This window comes from Panthera tigris, chromosome B1 (assembly GCF_018350195.1).
Source record: "Panthera tigris isolate Pti1 chromosome B1, P.tigris_Pti1_mat1.1, whole genome shotgun sequence".
In the NCBI taxonomy this organism is placed as follows: domain Eukaryota; kingdom Metazoa; phylum Chordata; class Mammalia; order Carnivora; family Felidae; genus Panthera; species Panthera tigris.
The window spans coordinates 118,405,842-118,420,864 of NC_056663.1; the positions used below are offsets into that span (position 1 = coordinate 118,405,842).

At 36.0% G+C, this 15,023-nt stretch overlaps 1 protein-coding gene across 4 annotated transcripts in view; it reads left to right on the plus strand.

Moving 5' to 3' along the window:
* The window catches only part of CENPE (centromere protein E), a 79,165-nt gene that overhangs the window by 37,124 nt on the left and 27,018 nt on the right, over positions 1-15,023 (plus strand). For 3 of the 4 annotated variants that reach the window (XM_042984097.1, XM_015537024.2, XM_042984098.1), the window contains 16 exons: positions 226-429; positions 2,240-2,398; positions 4,120-4,410; positions 4,530-4,688; positions 5,661-5,951; positions 7,486-7,776; positions 7,925-8,083; positions 8,299-8,586; positions 8,738-8,842; positions 9,019-9,306; positions 9,896-10,054; positions 10,457-10,738; positions 11,386-11,544; positions 12,672-12,941; positions 13,571-13,729; positions 13,894-14,184. In XM_042984097.1, coding sequence (XP_042840031.1) covers positions 226-429; positions 2,240-2,398; positions 4,120-4,410; positions 4,530-4,688; positions 5,661-5,951; positions 7,486-7,776; positions 7,925-8,083; positions 8,299-8,586; positions 8,738-8,842; positions 9,019-9,306; positions 9,896-10,054; positions 10,457-10,738; positions 11,386-11,544; positions 12,672-12,941; positions 13,571-13,729; positions 13,894-14,184 — 3,555 coding nt within the window. The remainder of the gene's footprint in view (positions 1-225; positions 430-2,239; positions 2,399-4,119; positions 4,411-4,529; positions 4,689-5,660; positions 5,952-7,485; positions 7,777-7,924; positions 8,084-8,298; positions 8,587-8,737; positions 8,843-9,018; positions 9,307-9,895; positions 10,055-10,456; positions 10,739-11,385; positions 11,545-12,671; positions 12,942-13,570; positions 13,730-13,893; positions 14,185-15,023) is intronic. The other variant, XM_042984099.1, reaches the window with a different exon arrangement.

Genomic DNA, 15,023 nt, shown 5'->3' on the forward strand with positions numbered 1-15,023 from the left:
GACCTTGGGCAAGTGACCTGTCATCCTCTCTGGAACTCAAGTTTCTTGTCTGTCAAATGAAAATAATACCAGTACCTACCTTATAAGGTTATAGTTAAGATTAAATGTGTCAAAATACAAAAATAGTGCCTGGTAAGTAATAAGTAATACTAGCTTTGGCAATTTTTATTATTATTCAAATAGTTATTAACTGAGAAATTCTTCTTTAATATATTCATATTTTAGATGGCTGACACAGATAAAAAACAGAATTTGAAAGCCAAAAATACTCAAGCACTGATTGCAAATGTTGAAGATAATGAGCTAACTGAGCAACAGAGAAAGATATTTTCTTTAATACAGGAGAAAAATGAACTGCAACAAATGTTAGAGAGTATTACAGCAGAAAAGGAACAATTGAAGACTGACCTAAGGGAAAATATTGAAATGGTAAGATGTAGCACTGTACATTTAACAATATGTTTTTGTCTTTGCATGTTTTCGGTTTTTATAATTGTACTGAGGCATAATTTACATGCAGTAAATGTGTCTGATACAAGCGCACAGTCTGATGACTTTTGACAAATGTCTCTACCTATATACCCTCCACCCCAGTCAAGGTACAAGGTGTTTCCCTTACCCTGCAAGGTTCTGTCACATCTCATCCCAGTCAGTCCTACTCTTACTCTCTACCGCATATAGTCACCATCCTGATGTTTTTTCACCTCAGATCACTTTTTCTCTTCTAGAACCTCATACAAATAGAATCATATAGCATGTACTCTTTTGTGCCTTTTTTACACTCCTTTTTCAGTGCTGGATAATGTTCCATGTATGAATAGGCCACACAATTTGTTTAGCCTTTCTCCTATTGATGGAAATTTGAGTTATCTCTACTATTTAGCTATTGTGAGTGAAGCTGTTATAAACATTCTTACATAAATCTTTTTATGATCATTTTTTTTAATTTCTCTAGGGTAAGTATCTAAATGGAATAGCTGAGTCATAGGGAAGTATATATTTAACTTAATGAGAATTCACTAGACTGATTTCCAAAGTAGTGGTACCATTTCACATTCCCATCAGCAAATTGAGAGAAGTCTGATGGCTCCACATCTTCATCAGTGGTTCACATTATTGGTGTTTTTAATTTTAGCCATTCAATTGGGTATGTACTTCATTTTTTAATTTGCCTTTCCCTAATGACTAAGAACATTGATCATCTTTTCATTTGCTTGTTGGCCATTGCATATCTTTCTATAAATTATGTTCTCTCAGTGATATGTTATAGGTTTTAGTATACATGTCTTGTCCATATTTTGTTAAATCTTTTACCTAAATGTTTCTCTTTTATTAATTTTGTCTTAATTTTTAAACTTCATTTTTAATTATTTGTTAATGTTTGCTGTATTATCGTATCTACTTTAGTTTTGTTTCTTCATTTAGGGGCAATATAATATATATGGATTGAAATTAACATTTTTAGAAGTTTGCTGTGGGTTGTAGGAGAACCTGAACTTTTGTGTAATTTTCCATATTTCTTGGGATTGTCTGGTCAAAAGAGCTGAGTATAAATAAGAATGCAGATAAAAATCATGGTCTCAAGCTTGTAATGTTTTTGTGGCCATGATACTTGAGAATGCCACGTTTAAGCTTATAACTAGGATTAGCCCAAGTCATGCTAGCAAAGGATGGCTGCCATTTTGAACTTGGCTGTTAACTGGTGCACCAAACCAAAGCCATTCATTCTAGCATTTGAAAAGCCTGTAACTGTAGTCTCAGAATCAGTCCATGAAAGCTTAGAAACAGTCTCCTTTGGTTTAAGGCTAGAAAATGAGCCAACCTCTCAAGATAGAATAATAAATCTAGTTCTAATTCTCATGATAAGAATATAAGTAGAGCAATAAAGAAAACATGTAAAGGGTGCCTAACTGGCTCAGTCAGTGGAACCCAGATCCCAGGGTTGTGATTTCAACCCCCACTTTGGCATGGAGCCTACTTGAAAGAAAGAAAGAAAGAAAGAAAGAAAGAAAGAAAGAAAGAAAAGAAAAAAAAAAGAAACAGCATAAAAAAGCATATGCTTGACATCCTATATGATTAAATTAAAGACTGACTTTCTTTGTAAGATAGTTTTTTCCAATAGAGTTTGCATAATTTCTTCATTTTTAGGCTGAGGTAAATGCTGATTTTTACTTGATTTGATTTTATAAAAATAAGCTAATATTATTTATTTTAATCTCAACTTTAAAAAAAAATCTAGATGATTGAAAATCAAGAAGAATTAAGAATTCTTGGAGGTGAACTTAAAAGGCAACAAGAGATAATTACACAAGAAAAGAACCATACCATGAAGAAAGAGGAAGAGCTTTCTAGGACCTGTGAGAAATTAGCAGAAGTTGAAGAAAAGCTAAAGGAAAAGGTGAATCTTTAAAGTTACCTTCCTGGCCATATTAGATTTCCGATTGAACTTTTTTTTTTTTTTTAAGTTTATTTTTTTATTTTGAGAGACAGCACACAAGCAGAGAAGGGGCAGAAAGAGAGGGGAGAGAGAGAATCCCAAGAAGGCTCAGCACTGAGCCCGATGCAGGGACTTGAACCCACAAACCGTGAGATCATGACCTGAGCTGAAATCAAGAGTAAGACCTTCAACCAGCTGAGCCACCCAGCCACCCCTAAACTTCTTTTTTTTTTTTTTTTTTTAATAAATTTTGATGGCAGTAGAGCTGAATTCTAGAAATAACATGTATCTTCCAAATGAGCAGATTTTAATGCTAATATCGTGGACAGTTTCAACTCACACCTAGATCTTAACCAACATCCTTTGTGAGGATATATTATCCTGGAGTCTTCAGATGAGAGAGAAAGCCTTAATTCATCTAAACTAATCATGGAATATATTCATTCATAAGAAACTTATTGGGAAGTACCATAGGCCAGGTGTTGTTCTGGGTGCTTGAGATAAATTAATCAATAACACAAAGATTCTGCCTTTATAAAAATATGGTAGTCATTCTCTAAAATGTAAGATATGTGACTGTTACCATCTCTTAGATGTTTACAATTTCCTGAGTCACTTTTTTTATAGAAGTAAGGTGCTGTTGTACTATTTGTATAAGAGATGAGAATCTAGTAATAATTCTACTGCCCAAGTAATTCTAAAATTCACCCACTGAGATCTTTCTATTTTTCTAAGGCCTATGCCACATACATTATAAATAATATATTGTGATTTCCATTGTATTTTTGTGGAGTGTTTTTTTTTTCCTATGTATTCTCTTAATTCTCCTCCTTTTCACAATAACCCAATTAATTTGCTAGAACCTGTTGTCTGTTTCATACTCACCCTAAAGAAGTGAAATTTATAGGCTTATGTAAAAGTTAATGCCTCAGTGTCTTTATGGGCCACCTGTAAGGACCTTTTTCGAAATAAAAATAGATGATCCAAAAAGGTTTTAAGGGATGAGGAATTATAGTTATTTGGCAGGTATACCTGCATATTTAATTAGTCTCTTTTCAAGTTTTTCTTATTTTCACTTTACCTCTTTGATTAACCTCGCGACAATATATTAGTTTCCTAGAACTTCTGTATCAAATTACCATAAACTTGGTGGCTAAAAAACAACAGAAATTTCTTGTCACATTTCTGGATCCTAGAAGTCCAAAATCAAGTTGATGGTAATACCATGCTCCTCCTGAAGGCTCTAGGGAAGAATCTTTTCCTTCCTCTAACTATCCTTAGCTCCCAGCTGCCTTGGTGTCCAAGGCTTATAGCTGTATCAGTCTTATCTCTGCCTCCATCTTCACAGGAGTTTCTCTGTGTCTCTGTGTGTCCTTTTTTGCCTCTTATAAGGACACTGTCATTGCATTTAGGGCCCACCCTAATCCAGTAGAATTTCTTTTCATACTTTAATTATATCTGCAAAAACCGTATTTCCAAATAAGGTCATATTCTGAAGTTCTGAATATACTTGAATTTTGGGTAGGACACTATTCAACCCACTATAGACACTGTGCCTAGAAGGTTACTCTACTTTCAAAGCTGTTTACTATAATAATCATTTTGGTTTGGCAAAATATATTTTACATAAGAATTTTAAGGGAACATAAGCAAAATGATAATTAAAAATTTTATTTCTCAAGAGCCAACAACTACAAGAAAAACAGCTAAAGCTTCTTAGTGTACAAGAAGAGATGAGTGAGATGCAGAAAAAGATGAGTGAAATGGAGAATGTAAAGAATGGATTAAGAAACCAAGAATTAACATTGGAACATATGGAAATGGAGAGGCTAGAGTTGGCTCAGAAGCTCCACGAAAATTATGAGGAACTGAAATCCATAACCAAGGAAAGAAATGATCTAAAAGAATTACAGGAATCATTTGACCTAGAGAGAGAGAAACTTCAAGATTACATAAGAGAACTCGAAGTTACGGTAAGTTATACCCTTTTCTTTCATCTAGTAAATGTTTCTTTAAAACCAAGCCAGTTGGAGAAGGGAGAGGCAATGTTGATGTTGTTATAATATTCTTCAAATTCCACTTGCTAATTAAGGGTCTAGAAACAAAAGAAGAACTAAAAATTGCTCACGTGCATCTCAAAGAACAACAAGAAACTATTGATGAACTAAGAAGAAACATTTCTGAGAAGACAGCTCAAATGATAAATATTCAGAATGACTTAGAAAAATCCAATACTGAATTACAAGAAAAGGTTTGTCTCTTCTTCTTTCTCTCTTTTGTCCCTTCTTTTTTGTTTTTTTTGGGGGGAGGGGTTGTTTTGTTTTGGTTTTTGGTTTTTTGGTTTCGTTTTTTGTTTTGTTTTTTTTTTTGAAGGAAAAATGAGCAGTTAAGTAGTGACTGTTACAGCTCATTTATTGGGTAGTATTTGTTGAGTGTCTAATGTGTCAGGCAAGGTCTTGGGTTATAGAAATAAAATGGGAACAAGCTGAACAAAATTTCTGTGACCATAGAGCTTATTTTGTAGTGGAAAGAGTTAATTGGTAAATAAACAAACAAATGAAAAAGATAATTTGAGATAATGGCAAATGCTATAGAGAAAATGAAACCCTGGGATAACTGAACCAACATATGTTAAAGTCCACTATGTACCAGCCATTGAAACTGTGGATATGAATAAGACACTCTTCTCTCCCCCTAATTTGGGCATATACAATAATCCTTCAATTCCAGCAGGACAAATGCAGAAATATGATATGCAAAGTTAATGGAACCACTAATGACCATAGGAAATGGTCTGTACATATAAAAGAATATGAGAAGTGGCATGGGAGGTCATCTGAGAATTAAGGACCATTCATTTATTGAGATAAAATCTCAATAAAAACAATGTTTTTTCTCCTATAGCCTTTGAGAACTAGTATAAAAATGAAGACGTGTGCAACTGGCTGAATTAACGGTGTTAGTTAGGTATAAGAATTGATTCACTTTGGATGTAAGCTGGAAACAAAGAAAGTTACGGCAGAATGTGACTAGCAGAAAGGCCATGGATAGCTTTAGTAGGAATCAAGAGAAAATGAATAAATTGTGAGTTTGTGATCCACGATAGGTCATGGGATCAAGATAACTTTTATTTCTAGGGACAGTATTCTCATCTTTAAAAAATTTGAAAAATTATGATAATGCTCTCCAGATAGTAACCTTGGTATTCCATGCATATTACAAGATCCCAGTGCTTCATGAGGAACAGGAACTACTGCCTAATGTGAAAGAAGTCAGTAGTACTCAGGAAACAGGGGATGAACTGGAACTATTAAGGAAACAATCCAAAACCAAGGATTCAATGACCCCTGCATGCATAGAAATGGAAAAGCTTGGGTTGACTGAAAAACTTCCAGAAAGTCATGATGAAATAAAATCTCTAACTGATGAAAGAGACAACCTTAGAATGAGAAAAGAAGCAGTTCGGGCTGGACAAGACCAGTTGAAAGAAGACATTAGAGAAACTTTGGCTAAAGTAAGTTTCATCCTTTCCTTCCATTGAACAAGTGTTTTGTAAGAATCAAGTCTTTGGGAAAGGAAGCACTTGTGTTATAGTTAAAATGTTACTACAGTGTTTTCTTTAAATGTCTCAATTATGAAGTGGTTGGAAACAGAACTAAAAATTGCTCATAAATACTAAAAAAAACTATTGAAATTGAGAGAAGATGTTTTAGAGAAGACAGCTGTCTTCTTAAATATTTAAAATGATTTAGAAAAAGCAATGCTAAATTATAAGAAAGGATAAAGCCAGAAAAACTATTTTCTTTCCTTCTTTAAATCTATTCCTGTAGCATCTCATAAAGCACTTCCTCAATACCTGAGACAGAAATCTGAGAATCACCCTTCCCAATATCCTTTCCTCACACTCACCTTATAATCCAAGCACCAAACCTTGTTGATTTTAAGGTGTGTGTGTGTGTGTGTGTGTGTGTGTGTGTGTGTGTGTGTGTGTGTGTATGAGAGAGAGAGAAAGAAAGGGAGAGAGAAATCTTCCCTCTTTCTCTCATTGCCAACACTAATCCAAGCCACCATTATTTCTGTCCCTGGCTTTCTGTAGTAGCCTCTTACTGGTCTCCCAGTATTCATTTCTATACTTCTCTAATTCATTCCTCATTCTGAGCCCAAGCAATCCTTTGTTCTTAAAATCTTTTAATAGGGGCACCTGGATGGCACAGTCATTTAAGCATCCGACTCTTGATCTCAGCTCAGGTCATGATCTCACAGTTTGTGAGTTCAAGCCCTGCATCGGGCTCTGCACTGAGGGAGCAGAGCCTGCTTGGGATTCTGTCTCTCCTTCTCTCTGACCCAGCTCTCTCTCTCACTCTCTCTCTTTCAAAATAAATAAATAAAATAAAATAAAAATAAAATAAAATAAACTTTTAATAACCTATCTCTACTCTTGAACCAAAGACCAGAATCCTTCACGTGGCCCATGAGGCCTTGGATCCCAGACCTTGCTGGTCTCCAGCCTTATTTCTGCTCATCTTACCCCTGTTCATCATGCTCCAGCATCGTGCTTCCTCATCTCATGGCTTTTGGGTGTTCTGGTCTCCCTGCCTGCAGCATTTCCCTACTGCCTTGCCCACCTACTGCTGTCATCCTTCATGTCTCAACCAAAGCTTTCCATCCCCCAGGAAGCCCTTCCTAACCACTCAGGGTTGGTTAGGTTGCCACATAACCCTGCAAGAACCCAGCACCCCTGTTTGGTAAGATTTGGCATAATGTCTATCTTTCCCTCTGAAGTGTAAATCTCAAAAAGGCAAGGATCATATAAGTCTCATTTACCAATTTATCTCTAACCTCTGGTAGGATACTGACAGCACACTGAGCCCTCAGGAAAGAAGTGTTCAGTACCTGAGTGATGACAAGTAGGAGAGTGGAAAGAATGCTCTGTAATGAGCCACTGAGTCCTGACTTACTTGTTTTAGAAACTGTCCTGATTTCTTTTCTCTGAAAGTAAAATAAAGTATCTTTGGATGTCAATTCTCTTGTTGTTTTATTCTTTTAAGATCCGAGAGGCTCAAGACAAACAAGAACGGTCCTTCAATATGGAAGAAGAAGACGGCGCACCTGAGAAAATGATGAGCGAGATGGAGCAACTGAAGGAGCAGCTCAAAGCCACAGAGTCAGCCCTGCAAAGAATGGACGTGGAAAAGCTCGAGATGTCCGAGAGGCTTCAGGAAAGTCGTGATGAACTGAAATGTATAACTAAGGAGAGAGACAACATACAAAGGCTGCAAGAAGTTCTTCAGTCCGAAAGCAACCAGCTCAAAGAAAACATGAGGGAAATCATAGCTAAGGTAAGTTTCATCCATCCCCCATGTGCTTTTTTTTTTTTTTTTACTTTTGTAAGCAGATATTTTTGTAAAAACTAAACCTTTGGAAAAAAGAGAGTATAATGGTTATAACGTTTCTGTAAATTTCTTAACATCTCCTCTAATAATGAAGCACCTGGAAACTGAAGAGGAACTGAAAGTTGCTCATCGTCACATGAAAGAACAGGAGGAAACTATTGAGAAGCTAAGAGTGAATCTTTCTGAGACGGAAAATGAGCTGTCCAGCCTTCAAAAAGAATTAGAAATAACTCATGATGAATTACAGAAAAAGGTAAATTGGGGGTGAAGGAAGTGTAGGAAAAAAACCTGAGGGAGCTAGCTAACTGAATTACAGAAACTGTTTTTGCATACTAAATTGTTATGGAGAACATTGTGAGTTCTTTTCATTCAAAAACTAAAACGTATTATATGTGTACACACACACACATATATAAGCATGATTTGTGTGTATGTATATTTTAGCTATTAACTTATTATTATTTTAAGATCCAAGAGCTTCATGCGAAACAGGAACAATTTATTACCACCAAAGAAATCAGTGAGACTCCAGAGAAAATGAGTGCACTGGAGCAATTAAAGGAACAACTCAAAGTCAAAGATTCATCACTACAAAGTATAGAAAGCGAGAGGCTCCAGTTGACCGAGAAACTCAAGGAAAGTCAAGATAAAATAAAAATTATAATTAAGGAAAGAGATGAACTGAAAAGGATGCAGGAGGCCCTTCAAATGGAGAGAGACCAACTCAAAAAAAACATTAAAGAAATTGTAACTGAAGTAAGTTTCCTTATTCTAATGATTTTTTAGGTATGAAATACTGGTAAAGTGGTTAACAGTGATATTCACTATTGCTTTATTAATTTCTATCCAATCATAAAGGGACTGAAAATCAAACAGGAACTAAAAAACTACTTATATTCTTTTGAAGGAGTACCAGGAAACCATTAGTACAAGGACTTTTTCAAAGAAGACAGATCAAGAAGCAAATATTCAGAAAGATTTAGAAAATTCAGATGCTGTATCACAAGAAAAGGTAGGTCTTATTAAGTTGGAAACTGACATCTGATTATTGTGTTCCTCATATCCCTGTGGAAGAAAATATTACATACATTAGATAAAATGTAAAGATGATTCACTTGACTCAGAAACAATTCCTCCCTTTCCTAAAAATTTCTGCCTATGTCCTAACTTGTTTTGTTGTTTTCTCAGATGCAAGAACTTCAGCAAAAAGAACATCAGCTTCTTAAGATGAAGCCTGTCAATGAGACTCAGGAAAAAATGTGTGAAATAGAATACTTGAAGAACCAATTTGAGGCCCAAAAGTCAACTCTGGAAAATATAGAAAAGGAGAATGTAAGGTTAACTCAGAGACTTCACGAAAACCTTGAAGAAATGAGATCTGTTACAAAAGAAAGAGATGATCTTAGGAGTGTAGAGGAGACTCTCAAAGTAGAGAGAGACCAGCTCCAGGAAAACCTGAGAGAAACCGTAATTAGAGTGAGTTACTATTTTTCCCCCATCCAGTAAATATGACACTGTGTCCTAAAAGAACCACGGGCGATAGGATTGGTATGAGTGTAAAATTGGTCCAACCTTATGCAAGGTTGGAGGAGGGGATGTTTGATAATATCTTCCAAATATTTCAATACGTTTATTCATTGACTCAGAAAGCCCAGTTGTAGCCACTTATCCTGCACACAGTAATGCAATTGTGCAAAGATATCTGTAGAAGAATATTCATTGCAGAAAGTTGTAAGAACAAATCAAAGCAAACCACAAAAACCAGGGAAAATACCAACTGTCCATTAGCAGGAGACTGGTCAATGAGTGCAGCAAACTCAGACCATAGAGTACTAGGCCATGGATAAAGAATGAGGCAGTGCCATGGTGGTGATTTGGAAGTATCCTCTTAAGGAAAGGGGTAAGTTATGGATTAATGTATCTAACATGTATTGATGTTTCAGAGTAACTAGAGGATGAGGCCTAAGGGGGTGGGAGGCATATTTACCTCTTACCCTCTATCTTTCCACACATTGTTTGAACTTTGTCACTCTAAAAAATCATTTTCCTTTCTCTAATGACAAAGGACCTGGAAAAACAAGAGGAACTAAGAATTGCTCACATGCATGTGAAAGAGCACCAGGAGACTATTGATAAACTCCGGGACATTATTTCTGAGAAAACAGATGAAATATCAAATATGCAAACGGATTTAGAAAACACAGATACTGCCTTAAAAGTACAGGTATGGTTTTTATTTGAGAGTTTACATTAGGTCTTTTTTGTAATGAAACAGGATATGAATTAGCCTAAAATCATAGACAAAGATTTGCCTGCTTAATTTAGAAAGTATTATTTATCGGGTGCCTGGGTGGCTCAGTCGATTAAGCATCCGACTTCAGTTCAGGTCATGATCTCACAGTTTGTGGGTTCAAGCCCTGCATCAGGCTCTGTGCTGACAGCCCAAAAGCCTGGAGCCTGCTTCAAATTCTATGTCTCCCTCTCTTTCTGCCCCTCCCTGCTTGCACTGGCTCTCTCTCTCTCTCTCTCTCTCAAAAATAAATAAACATTAAAAATTTAAAAAAAAAAGAAAGTATTATTTATTAATATCAATCTATATCTTAACTTATTATATGATTATCTTAAGATCCAAGAACTTCAGGAGAAAGAACGTCAACTTCTTAAGGTAAAAAATGATCTCAGAGAAAATATGTATCAAGCAGAGCAATTGAAGAAGCAATTAGAGACCCAGAATTCAACCCTGGAAAGTGTCGAAACTGAGAAGTTAAGGCTGAGTCAGAAACTTCATGAAAACCTTGAAGAAATAAAATGTGTTACTGAGGAGAGAGATGGCCTAAGAAGAGCAGAGGGAACCCTTAGGATGGAGCGAGACCAGCTCAGAAAAAGCCTCAGGGAAAAAGAGGCTAAAGTAAGTTACTCTTCCTCTGCTAGTGAGTAAATGTGTGTTTTTCTGACAGCAGGGAACCGTGCTTTGATGTGAGTGGCACTGTTGATGTGAGTGAACTGATGGAACCTTTTACAAAGGCGGGTAATTTGGTATTGTTCTTCAAAATTTTTAATTCTGTTAGCAGTATTTTCTTTGTGGACTTCATCCTACATGTATATTTATGTACATACACAAACACACACACACCACAAGGTGTCCATTGTAGCAATTTGTAATAAAAATTGGGAAACAATCTAAATATCCATCAGAAGGAAACTGGGTAAATATGAACAGTATGTCAGAATACTGTGCAACATAATTAAAAAAAAAAAAAATGAGATAGGTTTGGATGTTCTAATTTGGAAGCCCAAATAACTTAGAGGGAAAAGCAAGCTGTAGAATAGTATATGTATCATGTATTTGCCTCTGAAAAGTAGGAGTAGATTGTGGGGAGGTGAGGACAGGGAAAGGGATGAAGGGAAAGCTTGTAACTTTCTAACATCTAAGATGTAGCTTAAGAAGTAATAGTTTTATTATTTTTACTAAGAAAATATCACTTTTCTAAAAAAAAAAAATACTAGTTAATGTTAAGCTATGTCACCATTCTTAAAATTTCTCTAATGACAAAGGACCTAGAAAAACAAGAGGAACTAAGAATTGCTCACATGCATGTGAAAGAGCACCAGGAGACTATTGATAAACTCCGGGGCATTGTTTCTGAGAAGACAGATGAAATAGCAAATATGCAAATGGATTTAGAAAATTCAAACGCTAAATTACAAGAAAAGGTATGAAGAAGGTGCTTGTTTGGGTATTTGATTTAATTTATATATTTTTTAACGTTTATTTATTTTTGAGAGAGAGAGACCGAGAACAAGCATGGGAGGGGCAGAGAAAGGGAGACACAGAACCCGAAGCAGGCTCCAGGCTCTGAGCTGTCAGCACAGAGCCCAATGCGGGGCTCGAACCCACGAACCGTGAGATCATGACCTGAGCCGAAGTTGGACACTTAACCGACTGAGCCACCCAGGTGCCCCTGGGTATTTGATTTATTCGTGCCTAAACTCATATGGGGATGTAAAATGGTTTAACCACATTGAAAACATCCTAACAGTTTTTACTAATGCTGAACATACACCTGCCTATGGCTCAGTATTTCTATTTCTTGGATATGTACCTGAGAGAAAAAGAGTGCATACTTTCACATAAAGCTGTGTACAAGAATGTTCATAACAGTTCTAATCATAACAGCAAAAAATGGAAAACAAGTGAAATGCCTGTCAACAGGAAAATGGATAAATACATTGTGATTTTTTTTTAAAGACAGTTCTTTTTCTTAATTTTTTTTTTAACGTTTATTTATTTTTGAGACAGAGACAGAGCATGAATGGGGGAGGGTCAGAGAGAGAGGGAGACACAGAATCTGAAACAGGCTCCAGGCTCTGAACTGTCAGCCCAGAGCCTGATGCGGGGCTCAAACTCACGGACCGCGAGATCATGGACTATGAGATTATGACCTGAGCCAAAGTCGGACGCTTAACCGACTGAGCCAACCAGGCGCCCCGTGATTTTTAACTTCAAAAGCAGGCAAAACTCATCTAGGATGAAAACAGTTCAGAATAGTGGTTAACTCTAGGAGGGGGCACACAGAACCTTAAGGGGTGCTAGAAATGTTTGATATTTTAATCTGGGTTGTAATTATATAGATGTATACATATGTGGAGAATAATTTAGCAATACACTTAAGATTAGTGTATTTATGTATATTATACTTCAAAAGAAAATAAGTTTTGTGTGGAATTATGCAAAATATTAATGAGTGACATGGGAAAACTGTCTTAATTTCGAAACTATTTTTTATCCTTCCCTTAAAAACTGTCTGTATCCTAACATGTTATATTATGCTTATCTTAAGATTCAGCAACTTAAGGCAAATGAACATCAACTTTTTAAGTTAAAGGAAGATGTCAGTGAGACACAGAAAAAAATGTCTGAAATAGAGCGATTAAAGAAACAATTCAAGGACCAAAGTTTAACTCTGGATAAAATAGAAATGGAGAACTTAAATTTGGCCCAGCAGCTTCATGAAAACCTTGAAGAAATGAAATCTATAGTGAAAGAAAGAGATAATCTGAAATTAGAGAGAGACCAGCTCAAGGAAGACCTACAGAAAACCATAGCTAGAGTGAGTTGGACTCTTTTTACCTGTCCAATAAACATGTTTTTAGTATAAGAAGCTTCCTTCTTTGGAAATAAATAATAACTGTTGGTGAAACTGTAAATGTTATAAACTTTCAGGGAGACAGTTTGACAATGCCTTATTAAAGATTTATCAGCGTATATATCTGCTACTGCGATTCCACTTTGTAGGAATTTATCCTACCAATATATTCACACATTTGGGCAGAAATACAACAGCGCTCACTGCAACGTTGTCTGTGCTGACAAGTCTGGAAGCAATCCAAGTGTCCACTAATAAGGCACTGGCTAAGTGGGGTTCATCTGTATGATGGAGTACTTAGCATGAGAAGAGGGCCCTCTTTCTGTGATAGTGATGTAGAATGATGTCCAAGTGGTATGAGAGAAAGGAGAGCAGTTGGCAGAGTTCACCAGGAAACCCAGCTATGATGGGTGAGGCTGGGGACAGGGACTTGACTTTATAGCCTTCTGTACTGCTCTCATTTGGGGGTGCTGTGCTGCTTGTTTTTAACTGGGAGCATGCATTTTTTAAGATTTTGTCTAACTAGTTCATCATTAAGAAAAGGTAATGTGCCTTTACATCATAATATTTCTTCATTTCTTCTAATAATGAAGGATCTAGAAACACAACAAGAACTAAAAGTTGCCCATATGCATTTGAAAGAATACCAAGAAACTATTGATAAATTCAGGCAGAGAGTTTCAGAAAAGACAACTCAGATTTCAAATATTCAAAAGAGTTTAAATAAATCTAAAGATGAATTACAGAAAAAGGTACATGTCATTTTGTTCTTTGGGGAGTAATTGTGTCCAAAATCACTTGGGGAATGAGAAAGAATATAAATACAGATATTTAGAGATAGAAATAGATGTACATATATAACAAATAGACACAGGAATTCTTTTTGCATTCTAACTTGTTTTATAATTATCTCAAGATACAAGAACTTCAGAAAAAAGAGCTTCAACTTCTTAAAATGAAAGAAGATGTCAATAAAACCCATAAAAATATAAACAGAATGGAACGATTGAAGCAGCAGTTTGAGGCCCAAACTTTATCTATGCAAAGTGTGGAAGCGGATAACTTACACTTGACTAAGAAACTTCATAAAAGACTTGAAGAACTCAGAATTGTAGCTGAGGAAAGAGATGAGCTAAGGAGGATAAAAGAGTCTCTGAAAATGGAAAGAGACCAATTCAGAGAAACGTTAAGAGAAATGATAGCTAGAGTGAGTTCAGAATCTTCCTTATCTAGCAACTGTAAGAATCAAGCTTTCTTGACAAGGGGAACAATTTGGGTTTTTTGTTGTGGGGCTTGGGGATTTGTTTTTTGTTGTTTTGGGTTTTTTTTTTTTTCTTTTCTTTTTGGAAACTTCTACATACAGGGAAGGATAATGGGAAAACTATTACTATAATTTTTCACACAAAAGAAAATACAGTTTTAAAAGAAGCCAAAATATTTTTCAGAAAATACCATTTTATTTATTTTTTTTATTTTAAATAGTTTTTTTTTTTAATTTTTTCTTTAATCTTTATTTATTTTTGAGAGAGAGAGAGACAGTGTGTGAGCAGGGGAGGAGTAGAGAGAGAGGGAGACACAGAATCTGAAACAGGTTCCAGGCTCTGAACAGTCAGAACAGAGCCTGACATGGGAGAGACAGTGTATGAGCAGGGGAGGAGTAGAGAGAGAGGGAGACACAGAATCTGAAGCAGGTTCCAGGCTCTGAACAGTCAGAACAGAGCCTGACGCGGGGCTTGAACTCACGAACAGTGAGATCATGACCTGAGCCAAAGTCGGACACTTAACCGACTGAGCCACCCAGGTGCCCCCCATTTTATTTATTTTTAAGAAAAGATTTGTTACATAAAGCAGACTATTTTCTTTAATGTAATTTTTAAAAGGGCTTTTTCACCAGGAAATGGCATTACCCTTAAGGAAGAAATATTTGAAGGACTAGATCTGTAGAAGAGTAAGTGCGCCATTTCTCTGCCTCTACGTGACAGAGTTTTAGGCATAGGCTCGTCTTGTCCCTCAGTTAGAGAAGTGGCCAGATACACAGAGGAAAGA